At 49.2% G+C, this 19,846-nt stretch overlaps 1 protein-coding gene across 1 annotated transcript; it reads left to right on the top strand.

Moving 5' to 3' along the window:
- Window positions 1-371: 371 nt before the first annotated feature.
- On the top strand, window positions 372-19,821 carry spo11 (SPO11 initiator of meiotic double stranded breaks; the record flags this gene model as incomplete). The annotated part of the gene is made up of 17 exons (XM_083639240.1): window positions 372-541; window positions 637-762; window positions 857-1,072; window positions 1,255-1,515; window positions 1,657-1,782; window positions 11,385-11,498; window positions 12,301-12,392; window positions 13,580-13,646; window positions 13,891-13,999; window positions 14,431-14,517; window positions 15,109-15,145; window positions 15,310-15,419; window positions 16,059-16,158; window positions 16,659-16,696; window positions 17,107-17,183; window positions 18,036-18,147; window positions 19,686-19,821. 17 exons carry the CDS (start codon window positions 372-374, stop codon window positions 19,803-19,805), a joined length of 1,962 nt encoding a protein of 653 aa, XP_083495366.1. The 3' UTR covers window positions 19,806-19,821.
- Between the last annotated feature and the right edge of the window lie 25 nt (window positions 19,822-19,846).

The raw sequence follows: 19,846 nt of genomic DNA, 5'->3' as shown, positions 1-19,846 counted from the left end.
CCATCAACAACCATCTCTATTTCTCTGCTAAGGCAGCTTTTTGCTCAAACTCACCCTTTGCATGGAAGCATTTGGAGTGCACACACACACACACACACACACACACACACACACACACACACACACACACACACACACACACACACACACACACTCAGACACACACACACACACACACACACACGTATGCACACACACACACACACACACACACACACACACACACACACTCACACACACACACACACACACACACACACACACACACACACACACACACACACACACACACACACACACAGAGACACACCCCACTCTGATCTCAGTCGGCCTGCACAAATACACACCTCCGCACTCCTACAGGTTGGAGCATGACACCGAGCTCCAAAGAAGACCACACAGCAGTGCAGAGAAGCCCCCCAGGAGACTCTCTCACACCCCCACCAACACGAGGTGAAGCCCCCCAGGAGACTCTGTCACACCCCCTCCAACACGAGGTGAAGCCCCCCAGGAGACTCTGTCACACCCCCTCCAACACGAGGTGAAGCCCCCCAGGAGACTCTCTCACACCCCCTCCAACACGAGGTGAAGCCCCCCAGGAGACTCTCTCACACCCCCTCCAACACGAGGGTGAAGCCCCCCAGGAGACTCTGTCACACCCCCACCAACACGAGGTGAAGCCCCCCAGAAGACTCTCTCACACCCCCTCCAACACGAGGTGAAGCCCCCCAGGAGACTCTGTCACACCCCCTCCAACACGAGGTGAAGCCCCCCAGGAGACTCTCTCACACCCCCTCCAACACGAGGTGAAGCCCCCCAGGAGACTCTCTCACACCCCCACCAACACGAGGTGAAGCCCCCCAGGAGACTCTCTCACACCCCCTCCAACACGAGGTGAAGCCCCCCAGGAGACTCTCTCACACCCCCTCCAACACGAGGTGAAGCCCCCCCAGGAGACTCTCTCACACCCCCCTCCAACACGAGGTGAAGCCCCCCAGGAGACTCTCTCACACCCCCACCAACACGAGGTGAAGCCCCCCAGGAGACTCTCTCACACCCCCACCAACACGAGGTGAAGCCCCCCAGGAGACTCTGTCACACCCCCTCCAACACGAGGTGAAGCCCCCCAGGAGACTCTCTCACACCCCCTCCAACACGAGGTGAAGCCCCCCAGGAGACTCTCTCACACCCCCACCAACACGAGGTGAAGCCCCCCAGGAGACTCTGTCACACCCCCTCCAACACGAGGTGAAGCCCCCCAGGAGACTCTCTCACACCCCCACCAACACGAGGTGAAGCCCCCCAGGAGACTCTCTCACACCCCCACCAACACGAGGTGAAGCCCCCCCAGGAGACTCTGTCACACCCCCTCCAACACGAGGTGAAGCCCCCCAGGAGACTCTCTCACACCCCCCTCCAACACGAGGTGAAGCCCCCCAGGAGACTCTCTCACACCCCCCACCAACACGAGGTGAAGCCCCCCAGGAGACTCTGTCACACCCCCTCCAACACGAGGTGAAGCCCCCCAGGAGGACTCTCTCACACCCCCCCTCCAACACGAGGTGAAGCCCCCCAGGAGACTCTCTCACACCCCCACCAACACGAGGTGAAGCCCCCCAGGAGACTCTCTCACACCCCCTCCAACACGAGGTGAAGCCCCCCAGGAGACTCTGTCACACCCCCTCCAACACGAGGTGAAGCCCCCCAGGAGACTCTCTCACACCCCCTCCAACACGAGGTGAAGCCCCCCAGGAGACTCTGTCACACCCCCACCAACATGAGGTGAAGCTCCCCTCCATCCCCACGTAGGATTCCATTGATATCTCCCGTTCTCCTCCTTTGCCCCTCCTCCACCTCCTCCATGTTAGCGCTCTTTCCATCCGCCTGGTTATCTCTATTTAAGAGCTCAAAGCCGGGGGTCAGAGGTCATATTAATATTTATTTCACGTGTTGCCTCGGAGAGCAGCGGGCAGCACGCAGCACGAAATTTCACGTGTTGCCTCGGAGAGCAGCGGGGCAGCACGCAGCACGAAGGAGGAGGGGGAGGAGGGGAGGAGGGGGGAGGGGGGAGGGGGGAGGGGGAGGAGGAGGGGGGGGAGGAGGAGGGGGGAGGGGGGGGGGAGGAGGGGCAGGAGGAGGGGGGGGGGGGGAGGAGGAGGAGGGGGAGGAGGAGGGGCATGTCTAGCCAAGCAGGGCCACAGAGGGTTACAGTAAAACCTTTTTTCAGGGTAAACTGACCCTCAGATGAAGTAGTGCGGGGTCGGCAGTGAAGGACAGGAGAGGGTGGAGGCACATTCTCCACCCCTCCACCCCTCCACCTCACGCCTCCCGTCTGCCTGCACCATCCGCCCCGTGTGTCTCTACGTTTTCGCCGTAGCCCCACAGTGTGCTGCGCGCGCACAGCCCAGCGGCCTGTTCAAACAGCCCGGCCAGGTGGGGCTGAGCGTTTGCAAATGTTCCCCTTCTGGTGTCTGACACTTCCAGGGGCCTCATGAACATATGAGCCACAGCTGTGAGACACAGGCAGAAGAAAGACGAAGGAAGGGGGGGGGGGGGGGGGGGGGGGGTATAAAAACGCCTTCCAAATTGTTCTCTTTGTATATCCCCGCGTTCTCTCTCTCGTCTCTGCAGAGTTTCCACGCTCGGCGCTCGGCTATAACAAAAAATGACGCGTTCACGTTCCGAGTGACACACGCTGGTTCTTCTGCCCGGTAACACACCATCATCGTCTTGTTTGGAAAAAGGCCGCACCTGCATTTCTCCTCCCCTGTCACTCAGTGCCTACTTTCACCTGTATCCTGTCTGTCCTCTCACCCCCCCCTCCCTACTTTCACCTGTATCCTGTCTGTCCTCTCACCCCCCCCTCCCTACTTTCACCTGTATCCTGTCTGTCCTCTCACCCCCCCCTCCCCTACTTTCACCTGTATCCTGTCTGTCCTCTCACCCCCCCCTCCCTACTTTCACCTGTATCCTGTCTGTCCTCTCACCCCCCCCCTCCCTACTTTCACCTGTATCCTGTCTGTCCTCTCACCCCCCCCTCCCTACTTTCACCTGTATCCTGTCTGTCCTCTCACCCCCCCCTCCCTACTTTCACCTGTATCCTGTCTGTCCTCTCACCCCCCCCCTCCCTACTTTCACCTGTATCCTGTCTGTCCTCTCACCCCCCCCTCCCTACTTTCACCTGTATCCTGTCTGTCCTCTCACCCCCCCCTCCCTACTTTCACCTGTATCCTGTCTGTCCTCTCACCCCCCCCTCCCTACTTTCACCTGTATCCTGTCTGTCCTCTCACCCCCCCCTCCCTACTTTCACCTGTATCCTGTCTGTCCTCTCACCCCCCCTCCCTACTTTTACCTGTATCCTGTCTGTCCTCTCACCCCCCCCTCCCTACTTTCACCTGTATCCTGTCTGTCCTCTCACCCCCCCCCCTCCCTACTTTCACCTGTATCCTGTCTGTCCTCTCACCCCCCCCTCCCTACTTTCACCTGTATCCTGTCTGTCCTCTCACCCCCCCCTCCCTACTTTCACCTGTATCCTGTCTGTCCTCTCACCCCCCCCCTCCCTACTTTCACCTGTATCCTGTCTGTCCTCTCACCCCCCCCCTCCCTACTTTCACCTGTATCCTGTCTGTCCTCTCACCCCCCCCTCCCTACTTTCACCTGTATCCTGTCTGTCCTCTCACCCCCCCCCCTCCCTACTTTCACCTGTATCCTGTCTGTCCTCTCACCCCCCCCTCCCTACTTTCACCTGTATCCTGTCTGTCCTCTCACCCCCCCCTCCCTACTTTCACCTGTATCCTGTCTGTCCTCTCACCCCCCCCTCCCTACTTTCACCTGTATCCTGTCTGTCCTCTCACCCCCCCCTCCCTACTTTCACCTGTATCCTGTCTGTCCTCTCACCCCCCCTCCTACTTTCACCTGTATCCTGTCTGTCCTCTCACCCCCCCCCTCCCTACTTTCACCTGTATCCTGTCTGTCCTCTCACCCCCCCCCTCCCTACTTTCACCTGTATCCTGTCTGTCCCCCCCCCCTCCCTACTTTCACCTGTATCCTGTCTGTCCTCTCACCCCCCCCTCCCTACTTTCACCTGTATCCTGTCTGTCCTCTCACCCCCCCCTCCCTACTTTCACCTGTATCCTGTCTGTCCTCTCACCCCCCCCTCCCTACTTTCACCTGTATCCTGTCTGTCCTCTCACCCCCCCCTCCCTACTTTCACCTGTATCCTGTCTGTCCTCTCACCCCCCCCCCTCCCTACTTTCACCTGTATCCTGTCTGTCCTCTCACCCCCCCCCCCTCCCTACTTTCACCTGTATCCTGTCTGTCCTCTCACCCCCCCCTCCCTACTTTCACCTGTATCCTGTCTGTCCTCTCACCCCCCCCTCCCTACTTTCACCTGTATCCTGTCTGTCCTCTCACCCCCCCCCCTCCCTACTTTCACCTGTATCCTGTCTGTCCTCACCCCCCCCCCCCCCCTCCCTGTGTCTGTCTGCAGCAGGATGTGGCGCTCACGGAACACCAGAGTAGCTCGGGGTCTGATTCATAGCTCTCAGCGGCCCCCCGGGCCCCCCGGGCCCCCAGACCCTGATCGCTCATGTTCCGTGTCGCTGACAGCCAGAGATAGCCATTGACTTAATCTTCCCGTAATGCCCCGGCTGAGTAAAGGCTTATCCACCGCAGGATGCTATCAGTCACTGGCTCTGCTGCTCAGCGTCGTCGGGCAGGATTGACACTGCCTTCACCCAGGGCCGCCGCATGCTTATCACCCAGGCCGCCGCATGCTTATCAGCAGCATCCATTATGGACGTGTGAGCGAGCGCCCTGATAAAGGCCCAGCTAAGCTCTAAGCACAGAGGCTGTTTAGATCCTTGTCTCTGCAGCACAGAGGCTGTTTAGATCCTTGTCTCTGCAGCACAGAGGCTGTTTAGATCCTTGTCTCTGCAGCACAGAGGCTGTTTAGATCTTTGTCTCTGCAGCACAGGGTGTGTTTAGATCCTTGTCTCTGCAGCACAGAGGCTGTTTAGATCCTTGTCTCTGCAGCACAGAGGCTGTTTAGATCCTTGTCTCTGCAGCACAGGGTGCTGTTTAGATCCTTGTCTCTGCAGCACAGAGGCTGTTTAGATCCTTGTCTCTGCAGCACAGGGTGCTGTTTAGATCCTTGTCTCTGCAGCACAGGTCTGTTTAGATCCTTGTCTCTGCAGCACAGGGTGTGTTTAGATCCTTGTCTCTGCAGCACAGAGGCTGTTTAGATCCTTGTCTCTGCAGCACAGAGGGCTGTTTAGATCCTTGTCTCTGCAGCACAGAGGCTGTTTAGATCCTTGTCTCTGCAGCACAGAGGCTGTTTAGATCCTTGTCTCTGCAGCACAGGGTGCTGTTTAGATCCTTGTCTCTGCAGCACAGGGTGCTGTTTAGATCCTTGTCTCTGCAGCACAGGGTGTGTTTAGATCCTTGTCTCTGCAGCACAGAGGCTGTTTAGATCCTTGTCTCTGCAGCACAGGGTGTGTTTAGATCCTTGTCTCTGCAGCACAGAGGCTGTTTAGATCCTTGTCTCTGCAGCACAGGGTGCTGTTTAGATCCTTGTCTCTGCAGCACAGGGTGCTGTTTAGATCCTTGTCTCTGCAGCACAGAGGCTGTTTAGATCCTTGTCTCTGCAGCACAGAGGCTGTTTAGATCCTTGTCTCTGCAGCACAGAGGCTGTTTAGATCCTTGTCTCTGCAGCACAGAGGCTGTTTAGATCCTTGTCTCTGCAGCACAGGGTGCTGTTTAGATCCTTGTCTCTGCAGCACAGGGTGCTGTTTAGATCCTTGTCTCTGCAGCACAGAGGCTGTTTAGATCCTTGTCTCTGCAGCACAGAGGCTGTTTAGATCCTTGTCTCTGCAGCACAGGGTGCTGTTTAGATCCTTGTCTCTGCAGCACAGAGGCTGTTTAGATCCTTGTCTCTGCAGCACAGAGGCTGTTTAGATCCTTGTCTCTGCAGCACAGAGGCTGTTTAGATCCTTGTCTCTGCAGCACAGGGTGCTGTTTAGATCCTTGTCTCTGCAGCGAGAGAGGCCTTTGCCCTCCCGTGACTCCTGCTCTCATCACTCTGTGAGGCTGTGCTCGCCTGTCACTCACCCCGGGTGATCAGTCAGCTCCTCTTTAAGAGATGCTGGTCTGAGGGAGCCATTAGAGAAGGCAAACCAGACGGGCCAAAAGCTGATGAGAACCAGAGGAGAAGCAGAGCCTGAGGAAGGAAGGTGGTGGTGGAGGTGGTGGTGGTGGTGGTGGTGGTGGTGGTGGAAGGTCAGAGGAGCGGGAGGTTGGATGTGCTGAACTATGTGGATGGTGGATTGTGAAGGGAGGAGGGCGGCTCTGTTTTCTATTTGTGAGGATTAGGTTGACAGATCTGTATTTAGTTTCTTTGGGCCTCAAGCTGCAGCTAATCCCCCTCACCTGCAGTGGGCGCCCCCGCCCCCGCCCACCCCCTTCTCTTTCCTCTGACCCTCTAGCCTCTCTACTTCCCCCCGTGCCCCCCCCCCCCCCCCCCCCGTGCCCCCCCCCCCCCCCCCCGCTCTCGCCCAGCACAAACACTGGTCCCGAGACAAGCACATGACTGGTTGCACTCTGTCTCCTCAGGTTAGGGCCTCGCACTCCACACACATCTCCCCCAGGCCACGGGGAGCAGCGGGGGGTCTCAGCCCTGTTCTGGGATAGAAGAAAAAGAACCCGTACATCTTGCGGTCCTCCACAGATTATGATCCCCCCCCAGATCCCCCCCCCCCCCCCCCCCCCCCCTCAGCTCGGGTGAGGGGTTGTCCCTCATCGTTTAGAGATAGCAATTACTCAGCAATTAAGAGCCATTACTTGGGAAGCAGCTTGTCAAAGGCACTCAGGGGAAAGGAGGACCTTTGGCAAAGCTGCGCATTAGGAGATCTTCAGGGTCAGGTCAGGGACACAGACCCCTTCTCTTTAGATCCTGGCTGCCACACACTCTGAGCAGGCCTTCACAAACACACACAGCATGCCACACACTCTGAGCAGGCCTCCACCAACACACACAGCATGCCACAACACACACAGCATGCCACAAACACACACAGCATGCCACAAACACACACAGCATGTCACAACACACACACAGCATGCCACAAACACACACACAGCATGCCACAAACACACACAGCATGCCACAAACACACACAGCATGCCACAAACACACACAGCATGCCACAAACACACACAGCATTTTTCCTCAAGTTTCCTCAAGGGGTCCTAAAGAATACGTAATAAATATGTTTTGAGTTTGTCACCCCCACCCAACCAAATTCGAACAATGAAAAATGTAGTATATAAAATCAGGTTTCAAAATAAATCTTGAAAAAATAAGCAGTATTCTCTGCCCTGAAACTGGGGGGCGTGTCAGCTGAAGTGCCCTTCCCCCCCCTCCTAAAAAGAATAATCTCAGAATTTGCTTTACAGGGACTTTAATCAGGGGTTGGAATTGAGGGGTTAGATCAACATATGATTCCCGAGCGCGGCATTGCTGCTGCTCACTGCTCCCCCAGGGGATGGGTCAAATGCGGAGAACAAATTTCGCACACTCAGGTGTGTGACAATCAGTGGGACTTTACATTTACCTTTAATGACATCATTTTATGTTTAGAACAGGAGGTTCGCTTTAATCACTCTATCTGAAGGAGATATGACCATTATATTATGACAGCATAATGTGAAACAATGAATGAGCAACATGTACACCAGTGCTATTCAACTGGCGGCCCGCGGGCCGAATCCGGCCCGCCAATCAAGTCAGCCCGGCGGATGAGTTCTATTTTTATTTATTTTTTATTTTTTTTACAATTAAACCTCATTTACTTATTACACCCGACTGGTTGTTTTCCAGATGTGATCTAGCTAAAGTGAACTAAACAAGTCCAGATGATCCACTATAAATGTTTTTCAGGAGATGCTGTGGTGTAGCCACAAGAAAGGTGCAATATTAATGTTTTTCAGGAGATGGCGCTGTGATGTAGCTAATCAAGAAAGATGCATTATAAATGGTTTTTCAGGAGATGTGTGATGTTGCTAGCTAGGTTCTACAGAATGTTCACAGTTGTTTTCCTTTCCTGATGCACTATAAATGTTTACAATGCTGTGGTGTAGCTAAGAGAGGTCAGAATTGACCAAATTATATTTCAAATGGCTGACATGTGTTGTAGAATACTTAGATTTGTTTAAAATGTGTTTACTTTTGGGGCTTTAACACAGCTTTTGTTGCACAGAAGTTAAGCACTTTTAAATTACAATTAAGCTACTTTTGCAATGTAGTGAAATACAAGTTTTGAAAATTGTGGTGGCGCGTTATGTCAAGTGTAGCCTACATATAATGGTATTAATAGCTCGAGGAACGGTCCGTGCCCCCGGCCCCTTAGGTTTCTGACAATGTGGCCCCCTGAACAACTGAGTTGAATAGCCCTGATGTAGGCTACACGTACAGCATCTCACAGAGCTACAAACAGAGAAGTATTGAGCTTCTTTGGGCCTCAAACTGCAGCTAATTCCACCCCTCCAAACACATCACTTTGGACAAGTAGCAGCAAGCTGGTGTACTGTAGGGTCTCATTACAGAGTGCCACTGAGGTTTGGGGATTTTGTCTAAACACCACGGGACTAGGCCTACTAGCTTACGCCAATGAGGTGCTAACTGGCCCACACACACACGCCTGGCTCTTATTAATGGACGTAGCTTGCAAATGTGCACTGACCTTTAGCTGTTAGCCTGTCTGTCTGTCTGTCTGTCTGTCAGGCCATCAATACTCGCTGTCAGTTGTTTGGTCTGGTATGTCCGGGTCAGTTATGAATAGGCAATCTGATACAGAAAGGAGAATTAAAAAATAGCACCATAGTTCCTACTTTGCAGTGATTGTATAGAGCTAAGAGGCATAGGTAGGCACAATGCAAAGCAGATGTGAGTGGCTTTAAGCTCTCATAAAACGGTTGTAAAAACGTTTATTCATAATAATAACAACAACAATAATAATAATAATAATAATAATAATAATAATAATAATAAGATTCTTTAACAGTAGCTAAACATGTTCGCAATTAGCAACAAATATTTACCAATGAGCGGTGATTCATGCATTAATGAATACATTATACAGTCACAGGTGTGTATTTATGTACGTATCTGTATCAGGCTGTATCAAATGTAATGTGCAAAATATGCCAATTAGGCCTACCGTAATATGGGCTGGGTGGTTTGACCATTTTAACAACCTATGTGAGATTGTAGAAATAACCAATAGCAAACTCATTCACATATGATCCCAAGCCTGATCACCCAGACTGCAGGGAATCCCCATAATCACTCATTCCCACAGTGAATCAGTATTGATTGATTATGATGATTGATTATGAGTATGAGTAAAGGTGGATGCCATTATGACACTATAAAATGCACCTGATATGTGTTAGTCCTGATATAATTGTGTATGATAACTTGTCAGCATTTGATGATAAATGGTGAATGTATGTGTCTAATGTACAGCATGCGGGGCAACATGTGCTAATAGTTCCTCCTCTCTGGTTCAAATTGTGCTAAATAATCAGTTAAATCACCTGTAGCCTTTGATTGGTATGAAAACACATTAGGTTGTTGGCTCTACAGAGATTGGCTGGATGCACAGAGAAGTTATTCATGTGTAATTGTCATATCTGGTCTATATAACACATAAATTATCAGATGCAATTAATCTGTCATATTGGATACACCCATGTGAACTCATCCATTCAGAAACACTGATTCATGCACTTAATATTCGATGGGTTGCCAAATTTCCAAATCGTATCAGGTCTAATAGCAGATCATTACATTAAGCAACTTAGATTTTTGCATGCTACCCATTGACAGTAATGCTACCCTTCCATGGAACAGGGGGGGGGGGGGGGAGGTGTTCATGATGGAACAGTCCATTTTACACCCTCTGTTTGATTTTTCAATAGACCCTTCTCGTGGGGGCCATTTTGTGTCGAAAAGGCAGAATAAACACAGATGCTAGCATAACACTAATGAGGCTTTCCACATTCCAATCATGGAAATTGGAAACCCTCATTAGTGTGTTGCTTGCACCTGCCTTTTCGACACAAAAATGGCCCCCGCGAGAAGGGTCTATAGACCAAATCAGCGGGATGTTTACATTTACTTCCGGGTACCCCTGAGGTCCACACATTATAATGGCGGTGGACGGCACAAACTGACGTGTTGAAGACAAAAACAGACAAAGAAGACAAAAATGGTTCGTCCGTGTTGTGTTGTTGTTTAATATCATTCATAACAACACTTTCACTAACGTTAGTGGAGACCAGACTAGCTAATTTACCTGTTGGACCAGACTAGAGTAGACTTGAAGCTATAGCGCGAGGTTACTCTGTCTGTAACGTAAAAAAACAGCGAGTTTGACAGACAAACAAAGGTTATTAGCTAGCTAACACTACATAAAACAAACACAGAAGAAAGGCTAGATACGTCGGACAAGCATGTTTACCAACCGTTTAACCATTTAAATTGAAAGTAGTCGGCCGAAAACAACGAGAGGGTTTGACAGCATTTATTTGACAACACGCACATTTAAACCTGCCGCCTTCCCCAAGTGGTACCCGGATGTAAATTTGTTTACATGGTGACGTCACGGTGATTTGGTCTATTGGGTTGGTCAGTGGATGGGGCTTACCTGGACATTTAGATTGGGGATGTGAATGAGGCCTAGTTGCCAAACGTGATTAAATTTGCCAAACCCAGTCGATGTATCTTCAGTTTGTTTTTGTTTTTGAACGTGACTCGTGAAAGCGCTCTTTACAAAACACGTGTGTGTGTGTGCAGTTCAGCGCACGCGCATAAGGTAACCTGTTGACCGGGTGACAGTCAGATGTGTGGATGGATGCTTGCTTAAAGCTAGCTCCAGATGTAGCTTACCCCGCTTGAATAGCTACATTTAGTATAATGGAATTCAGTGTGTCAGATGAGCGGTTTGCTGAAATTGATCAACTCCGGGCTCAACTGTTGGAAAAAGTAGAACTCACGGCTGGTCATCGTGGTCAGCATGTTGGAGAGGAACTCAGCAGGTGCGTCCTCCTTTCATCTGCTCAGCTAACGCGAGCTAGCTGCTAACTTGACCAACAGCATCATACACTGGAAAGCGTTCACCATCAGCATACTCAACTAACGCTATGTTTACACTAACGTTAGGCCTCAGCTGTTTTATCTTTTATATTCAGCGTTAATATGACACTGTCTGTTAGCTCTACTTTTCAGATATCTTGGCTAACTTATAGCTACTGCTGTATTATCCATATAAATAACATAGCGTTAAGTTATTGCCTGTCACACCCATCCTTATTAATATCCCCAGGCAGGACGTTTTGACCCGAATAGAAAAGGTCATCCTGGGAGTAGTTACCAGTCTGTCCAAAGATGAAGCCCCGGTGTTGGTGCTGCACAACAGATCCAGCTGGGCAAATATCAGGTAAGAAAACGCACCTATAGCCTACAGAAAGAAAGGCCTTCCTCCCTCCACTCTCCAATCATAGCCTCGTTTTACACACTGTGTGGCATTCATGTAAGCTGTTTGGCCCATCAAAGATCAACACAAGCAGTCATTTTGTGTCAAATAAAATAAAATAAAAATAAACATTTGCCTGCTAACGCTTTATAGAATTTTGTGGGAGGTCGGGCCACACAAGATGCTCAGATTACTGCAGGAGGAAATGCTCACTTCTGTTTGAATTTACACAAGGTGTGTTTTTAGCAGAACTGAGAGGCAACGAACCAAGTGGTCGGAAAAAAAACGTTCAACTGTGATTCCTGGAGATTAAAGTTGAAATAACTTCCTGCCTCCTTAAAAGATGTCTGATAAAACGCACTGGGCTACACACACACACACACACACACACACACACACACACAGATCTGGTGGTTTGCAGAGGTCTTTTAATGTGCCTATAGGCTGTGGAGACCTCATGCTCAGAACAAAGCTGTCTGGTCTAGTTTAGATCAAACCTCGCTACAGCTTAAAGCACATTCTGCCTGGGCTCTTTCACATGGGACAATCCCACAGATTGCGAGCCAAAGGTTTGGCACGGTGAGGGCCTCTCATATAGGGAGCCCTCCAGGTGTGCGTTTGTTTTTTTATTAGAAGGCTTACAGGTGTGTGCGGGGGGGGGGCGGTTGGTTTTCAAAGCTACGTAAGTGAATGTTGTACATATGATCTGTGGAGTTCTTTCACCATTTCCATACGTTTGTCTTTCTTTCATTACCTCCCACTTGAGTTTTGACAGTGCCATCGGCCTTCAAGTGAGCTCGGAAAGCGCCGACACAAGCACAATCCGGAGCGACTGTCCCTCATCTGTCATTAGATTTGGTGAGAAGAAAGACACACACACAGACACACACACACACACACACACACACACGCCACTGTTTTTCTTCCTACGCAACTCTCCTGTTCTTGACAGCCTACGTTAGTGTTCCTCTCATACAGTTGTATAGAGAGCCAAAGTGGAACGTCACTTCCTGCTTCAGCACTGTACCAGAGATTTTTATCCGCCATTTATTTTCTCATAGACATTTCGTAAAATGCTTATAAAAATAGTTTTACTTGTTCAAAAACCAAACGGTACAGATATATTTAGAAACAGGAGAGATCGCATAACATTTCACTCGGACCAAAACGTTAAAAAAAATGCGGGTTTAAAAAAAATATTTTTTCGATGTTGTTGTTTTTTAGTTTTGGTCCGAGTGAAATGTTCTATGGTCTCTCCTGATTCTAAATATAGCTGAACCGTTTGGTTTGACCAAAGTAAAACTATTTTTATAAGCATTTTACTAAAATGTCCATGGGAAAATAAATTGCGGAAGAAAATCTCTGGTACAGTGCTGAAGCAGGAAGTGACGTTCCACTTTGGCTCTCTATTGCGCTTCATGTGGCTTTCATTGGCATCCATTGTGAACATGTGCATAAAGTGCACCGGCAGCAGTGAACATGTGCATAAAGTGCACCGGCAGCAGTGAACATGTGCATAAAGTGCACCGGCAGCAGTGAACATGTGCATAAAGTGCACCGGCAGCAGTGAACATGTGCATAAAGTGCACCAGCAGCAGTGAACATGTGCATAAAGTGCACCGGCAGCAGTGAACATGTGCATAAAGTGCACCGGCAGCAGTGAACATGTGCATAAAGTGCACCGGCAGCAGTGAACATGTGCATAAAGTGCACCGGCAGCAGTGAACATGTGCATAAAGTGCACCGGCAGCAGTGAACATGTGCATAAAGTGCACCGGCAGCAGTGAACATGTGCATAAAGTGCACCGGCAGCAGTGAAGTCAGTGTTGCGTTTGAGGTGATGAATTGGCAGAGACAGAACATGTTGAGAGGAGGCTTATACGGATCAGTTTACTTCACCACATGGATTTCCTGATTAGGAACAGAAAATGCATGGTTTCTTTAAAGCCTCCTTTAAAATGTCAAAGTCTTATGATAGTGATGGAAGTATTTCATATGCAGGAGAACATGTTTTCAACAGATTTCTTTGTTTTTCCGGTTTATAGCGCACATTCTCAAGATTCTCTCTATCATCTACAAGCTCGTGCAGAGCAACTCGTACGCTACAAAAAGGTGATTTCCTCATCAGTTCACATTTCACATGCTTAACCCATTGATACCTGATGCAGCATTTTGTGTGTGTATCCCTTTAAGACCGCGAACCACGCAAATGAGGGATATACATGCAAATGCTGCATCAGGTATCAATGGGTTAAATACGTTTTGCTTAGAAGTGGAGGAGTTTGGTTTTTTCTTATATGGTGTTGAATTTGTTGAATGTTTTCCCAAGAGGATGGTATTTGTCTTGTTTCCACAGGGACATATATTACAACGACACACAGCTGTTTGTGTCACAGAGAAACGTGGATTGTGCCGTGGACGATATATCCTGCATGCTAAAGGTTCCACGCAGGACGCTACACGTGGTATGTGTGCGCGCATTTCTATGAACATGTACATGTGGTGTTTGTGTGCAAAAAAAGATGCAACCCTCAGATTTTAATCAAATCTTGTAGCAAAATTATTTTTGATACGTTTTGTTAGTAGTTCAGATCCCACAGATGAAATCTGTTAGCCAGTTTAGTACTTTATGCATGTGTTGTAGTGTGTTGTGTGACAATAAAGACGGGCTGCTGTCTGAAATCGTGTTTTAAGCACCTTTCTTTCGGTCTCATATATGAGGAAGCACCTGCAGAACAAAAACGTTCTGGTTCTTGTGATCAAACAGCAATTGAATTCAAGCTGAATCCAAAGAGCCAGTGTCAAACGTTTGTGTACAATAACGTGTGTGTGTGTGTGTGTGTGTGTGTGTGTGTGTGTGTGTGTGTCTGTCTGTGTGTGTCTTAACTGTCACCAGTTGGCCACTAGCAAGGGATTGGTCTCAGGTGACCTTTGTTACTTAGAAGAGGACGGCACACGGGTCGACTGCCGCTCCGGCTCGAATGTAAGTTCCTCTTGATGTGACCTAAAGAAACATCTGATCACCTAACACTAAAGTCTGGTCCTACCAAAGCAGCAGTAGTACTACTAGGCCTAGAACTCAAAGCAGTGATAGAGAGTCAAACTTATTATATCATCATTATTCATTATTCCCTCTGTACAATCTTCAAGCTTCACACTTTTTTTCCTCCTTTGATTTGAGAATTGATTAGGGATGTCACAATATATCGTCCCACGATATATCGCGATATCAAAACGTGACAATATGTATCATTGAGATGAAATCTCATATCGCAAGAAAAAGAAGCTGAACATGGTGGCACTGATCTGCATCTGATTGCGTGCTCGCTCTCCTTTTCATTGCTTTGTTTGAACAGACGAGGGACGTTACAGACACGGAGGATGAAAATGGTGAAATGACTCAAATGAGCGTGGAGGATGATGCCCCCTCAACTTACAAATCGATCGCAAAAAAATATTGTTAAAATATCGTATCGTTATCGTGAACCCAATATCGTGTATCGTATCGTGAACTGAGTGTATCTAATAGTATATATAGAGTATATCCTAATGTGGCCCTGTTTTGTCTTTTTAGGCTGTTGCAGTTTCATCGAACGTTGTCGGAATCAGAAGTATCCTCGGTGATTGCTGTCAGAAGTTTGCTTCTTCTCCTCTTCCTCCCTCTTGTCTCTCTCACACGCTCATGCTGTGTGACTGATCATGTCATGTGTTTCCCTGTGGGAGGAGCTATAGCCACAGGCTCACAGGTGTTTGTGTTCACCTTGACCATGTTCAGATATTGTGTCATCCGCAAAGTTTGTCCTGATAGTGGAGAAGGACGCCACCTTCCAGAGACTACTGGACGATGACTTCTGCACAAAACTCTCTCCTTGCATCATCATCACAGTATGTCAACTTTCCCCCTCTACTACGTCTTTTGGCTCATAGCAGTATCAATCTTTTCTTTTCTTTTTGTCAATATTTTATTTTCAAGTTTTCCTGAAACAGAACAAGACAAACAAATTCATGGGGGAAAACAAAACAAAAAAACATGCCACAACGACACTCAATATTACAGCCTTGTAATATAATATGATGCTATCAGCTGGATAGGATGCTTATGTGCTTCTAGGAGATGTTGTGTAAGAGGTCAATGAGGAACTAGCCGGGCAAGTCACCTGCTGCCCCTAACCTCATCGAGGTAGGCTAGAAACAGGTCCCAAATAGTTATTTGAGTTGGTCCTTAGGGACCTGAGTCCATCCGTATAACAGAGATCATGTCCGTCAACCACAATTGGAAAGAGGGTGAAGAGGGAGACTTCCATTCCATCAAAATTAGTTTTTTTGGCAACAGTTGTCCCCAGTGTCAGAGACTGATGCACATCTGTAGGGAAGTCCAGAGAGGTCTCCGAGCAGCCGAAGATCACAAGTTCTGCCTCCGGCTAAAGGGTTATTTTGTAGGTCTTAGAGGACCAGTCAAATATTAATCAGCAGTATCAATCATTTTTGTGTGTGTGTGTGTGTGTGTGTGTGTGTGTGTGTCAGGGTAAAGGCGTCCCAGATGTGAACAGCAGGTTGATGGTGAGGAAGCTTTGGGACACGCTGCACGTCCCCGTGTTGGCGCTGGTGGACGCCGACCCTCACGGTAGGCCATCCCTCACGGTAGGCGGTCCCTCACAGTAGGCCGACCCTCACAGTAGGCCGAACCTCACGGTAGGCGGTCCCTCGCGGTAGGCGGTCCCTCACGGTAGGCCGACCCTCACAGTAGGCCGTCCCTCCGTCAGGTTTGATGTCCCGGGCCGCACATAGCTCACATATTTCCACACATTGACGCTGCTCTTCTCGCCCTTTCATCTCGGCGCACACACAGTAGGGGTGCATGTCCCCCCCCCCCCCCCCCACCTGACCGCGATGCGTCACGGCGGTTAAGTCTGGCGATGGTTTCCTGCTCGCCGTGATGGTGTCCAGGCGGGACTGCTCCGGCCCTCTCTCTCCATACCTCTCTCCGTTTCCCCCCCCATCGCATGTGGAGACGCGCGTGTAACGCTTGACTTTGTTCCCTGCTCCGTTAACGTCTTGCAGGGTAATTGCTCTGGTATGGTGCTGATTGCTGCGTGTCTCTGTCTCTCCCTCTGATTTTCCCAGGCATTGAGATCATGTGTATCTACAAGTACGGATCAGTGGTGAGTCCTGCCATGCCAGTTATTCCTGTACTGTATATTATCCAATGTGGCCTGTTCAATGTCTCTGCTCGCAATATGTAATTATGCCCCTCTTTAAGTGGAAAAACCGGACCAATCATCCCTTTCCGAATATTTGAACTGACATGGTATGGGGTGAAAATGTTGAGTGATTGTATGTGCAATTTCTGCGTTGCCTTTTGAGCTGTATACATCATCATCCATGTGTTTATTAACTATATTGTGAACACGTGCCAGTCGTAACCGCTCTATAGGTACAGTACTGATGATCTCTGTGTTTATTTGAGTTATGCATCTGTGCATGTTGCGTGTTTGTGTGTGTATGTGCATGTTGCGTGTTTGTGTGTGTGTGTGTGTGTGTGTGTGTATGTGCCTGTGTGTTTTTTCCACAGGCCATGTCGTTTGAGGCGCACAGTCTGACCGTCCCCAGCGTTATGTGGCTAGGCCTCCTGCCCTCTGACCTCCGGAGGTTTGGACTCGCCATCCGCTACTTCCTACTTCCTCCTCCTGCCTCTAATTGGGATTATATTCTGGGGCTTTTTAGATTGTTTGTTTTGGTTTCTGTTGCTGTCGCCCTCACTTTTTTTCCCTCCTCTAAGGAACTGCTTTTCAGAGTATATATTGAATTTTAAGTATATGTCCGCTTGAACAATCTCAGTCCAAAAAGGGCTTTTTGACATAAGTCAAGTTTAATTCTAGTCTGTATGATTGCTCCTCCTATGCGTTCCCCTGAACGTATACACGATCAAAGCCCCTCAAATGAGTCTGGTGAGAATTGGAGGAAACAGGTTTGTTGTAGGGATAATATATACATGAACAGTAGGGGTGGGAATCACCAGATGCCCACGATACGATACTAAAACGATACTTGAGTCACGATACGATAGTATTGCGATATAATGAATATTGCGATATTTCGATATATTGTGATTTCTTACTTTTTCAACTGCAAATGATGTCCCCAAAGGAAAACTTTTGTCAACATCTGGTTTATATAAGATCAGTTTTCCAGTCTGTTCATCTGACTTCAACCATTTTATTGCAGCAACATTGTCAAGTAGACAGAATCAATTGAAAAAGCAATTGATTATATTATTCTAGTACTGTAATAGTAAAGAGTTTATTTGCACATTATATAATAAAATATCGATATTTGGCATATGGTGTATCGATTTTTTTCTCCCACCCCTAATGAACAGAAGTGCTTGCTGCCCCTGTTATATACACAACATGTAACTGTTATATACACAACATGTAACTGTTATATACACAACATGTAACTGCCTATGCTTGATCATAAGCTTAATTTTTCATTCTTCAGGTTGAGGGTTCCTGAGAATGTTCTAATCCCCCTCACCCAGAGAGACGAGAGCAAACTCAACAGCCTCCTCAGAAGACCCTACGTCACCAGCCAGCCAGACTGGCAGAGAGAGGTGAGAGGAGGAGGGGGAAGAGGGAGAGACCAGGGCTTTGAGGGAGGAGGAGAGGAAAGAGGGAGAGACCAGGGCTTTGAGGGAGGAGGAGAGGAAAGAGGGAGAGACCAGGGCTTTGAGGGAGGAGGAGAGGAAAGAGGGAGAGACCAGGGCTTTGAGGGAGGAGGAGAGGAAAGAGGGAGAGACCAGGGCTTTGAGGGAGGAGGAGAGGAAAGAGGCAGAGACCAGGGCTTTGAGGGAGGAGAGGAAAGAGGGAGAGACCAGGGCTTTGAGGGAGGAGGAGAGGAAAGAGGCAGAGACCAGGGCTTTGAGGGAGGAGGAGAGGAAAGAGGGAGAGACCAGGGCTTTGAGGGAGGAGGAGAGGAAAGAGGCAGAGACCAGGGCTTTGAGGGAGGAGGAGAGGAAAGAGGCAGAGACCAGGGCTTTGAGGGAGGAGGAGAGGAAAGAGGCAGAGACCAGGGCTTTGAGGGAGGAGGAGAGGAAAGAGGCAGAGACCAGGGCTTTGAGGGAGGAGGAGAGGAAAGAGGGAGAGACCAGGGCTTTGAGGGAGGAGGAGGAGGAGAGGAAAGAGGGAGAGACCAGGGCTTTGAGGGAGGAGGAGAGGAAAGAGGGAGAGACCAGGGCTTTGAAGGAGGAGGAGAGGAAAGAGGGAGAGACCAGGGCTTTGAGGGAGGAGGAGAGGAAAGAGGGAGAGACCAGGGCTTTGAGGGAGGAGGAGAGGAAAGAGGGAGAGACCGGGGCTTTGAGGGAGGAGGAGAGGAAAGGGAGAGACCAGGGCTTTGAGGGAGGAGGAGAGGAAAGAGGGAGAGACCAGGGCTTTGAGGGAGGAGGAGAGGAAAGAGGGAGAGACCAGGGCTTTGAAGGAGGAGGAGAGGAAAGAGGGAGACCAGGGCCCAGTTGCACAAAGCACCTTAGGTTAAGATTTCCCTTAGAGTCAGAGTTAAGGTGTCCATAAAATAGAATAGGCTGCACAAAACACCCTTAAATCTTGTGCTTATGTTTTCCTTAAAATGTTTAACCTTATGGAGAAGAATTAAGGGTTTTTGGTGCAGCCGATTCTATTTTATGGACACCTTAACTCGGACTCTAAAGGAAATCTTAACCTAAGGAGCTTTGTGCAACTGGGCCCAGGGCTTTAAGGTAGAGTGAAGGCTGGAAAAAGCAGAGAAATCGATGTAACCACGTGATAAATAAGTACTTCAGAACCTCCTGCACCGCAGTGCTGCTGGGCCTAATGGAGAAACTGTTTGCACTTTTCCTCTTTTACAAGCAAAAGGTGCATTTATTTATTTTGTGTTTCTGGGCAATTTGGACCCCCCCCCCCCGAGGAATGTGTGTGTGAGAGGGCTCTCAGCTCCCTGGTATTTAAGATGCGTACAGAGATATACCTAACCTGACGTTGCCAGATGGGGGCAGTATCTGGCAGCGTCAGGTTAAGATATACCCACTCTGTTGTGAAATAGCTGTTCTAAACACATGTTCTAAACAGCTGGTGATTTCTCCCTGTTTGACTTCCTGCATGTTTGCTCTTGTTGTAGATAGAGCTGATGCAGGGGAGGAAGCTCAAGGCTGAGATTCAGTCGCTGACGGCCATAGCCCCGGATTTCCTCACCAGCATCTACCTGCCCAACAAGCTGCGCTATGGCGGCTGGGTGTGAGCGCAATGCTGCCACCTAGTGGAGTGACAAGTGAACTTGTA

The sequence above is a fragment of the Poromitra crassiceps genome (genome assembly GCF_964638095.1).
Source record: "Poromitra crassiceps genome assembly, chromosome: 6".
NCBI classification, from domain to species: Eukaryota; Metazoa; Chordata; class Actinopteri; order Beryciformes; family Melamphaidae; genus Poromitra; species Poromitra crassiceps.
The sequence above is the reverse complement of the archived record's forward strand: the minus strand, read 5'-3'. Positions and strand labels throughout refer to the sequence as shown.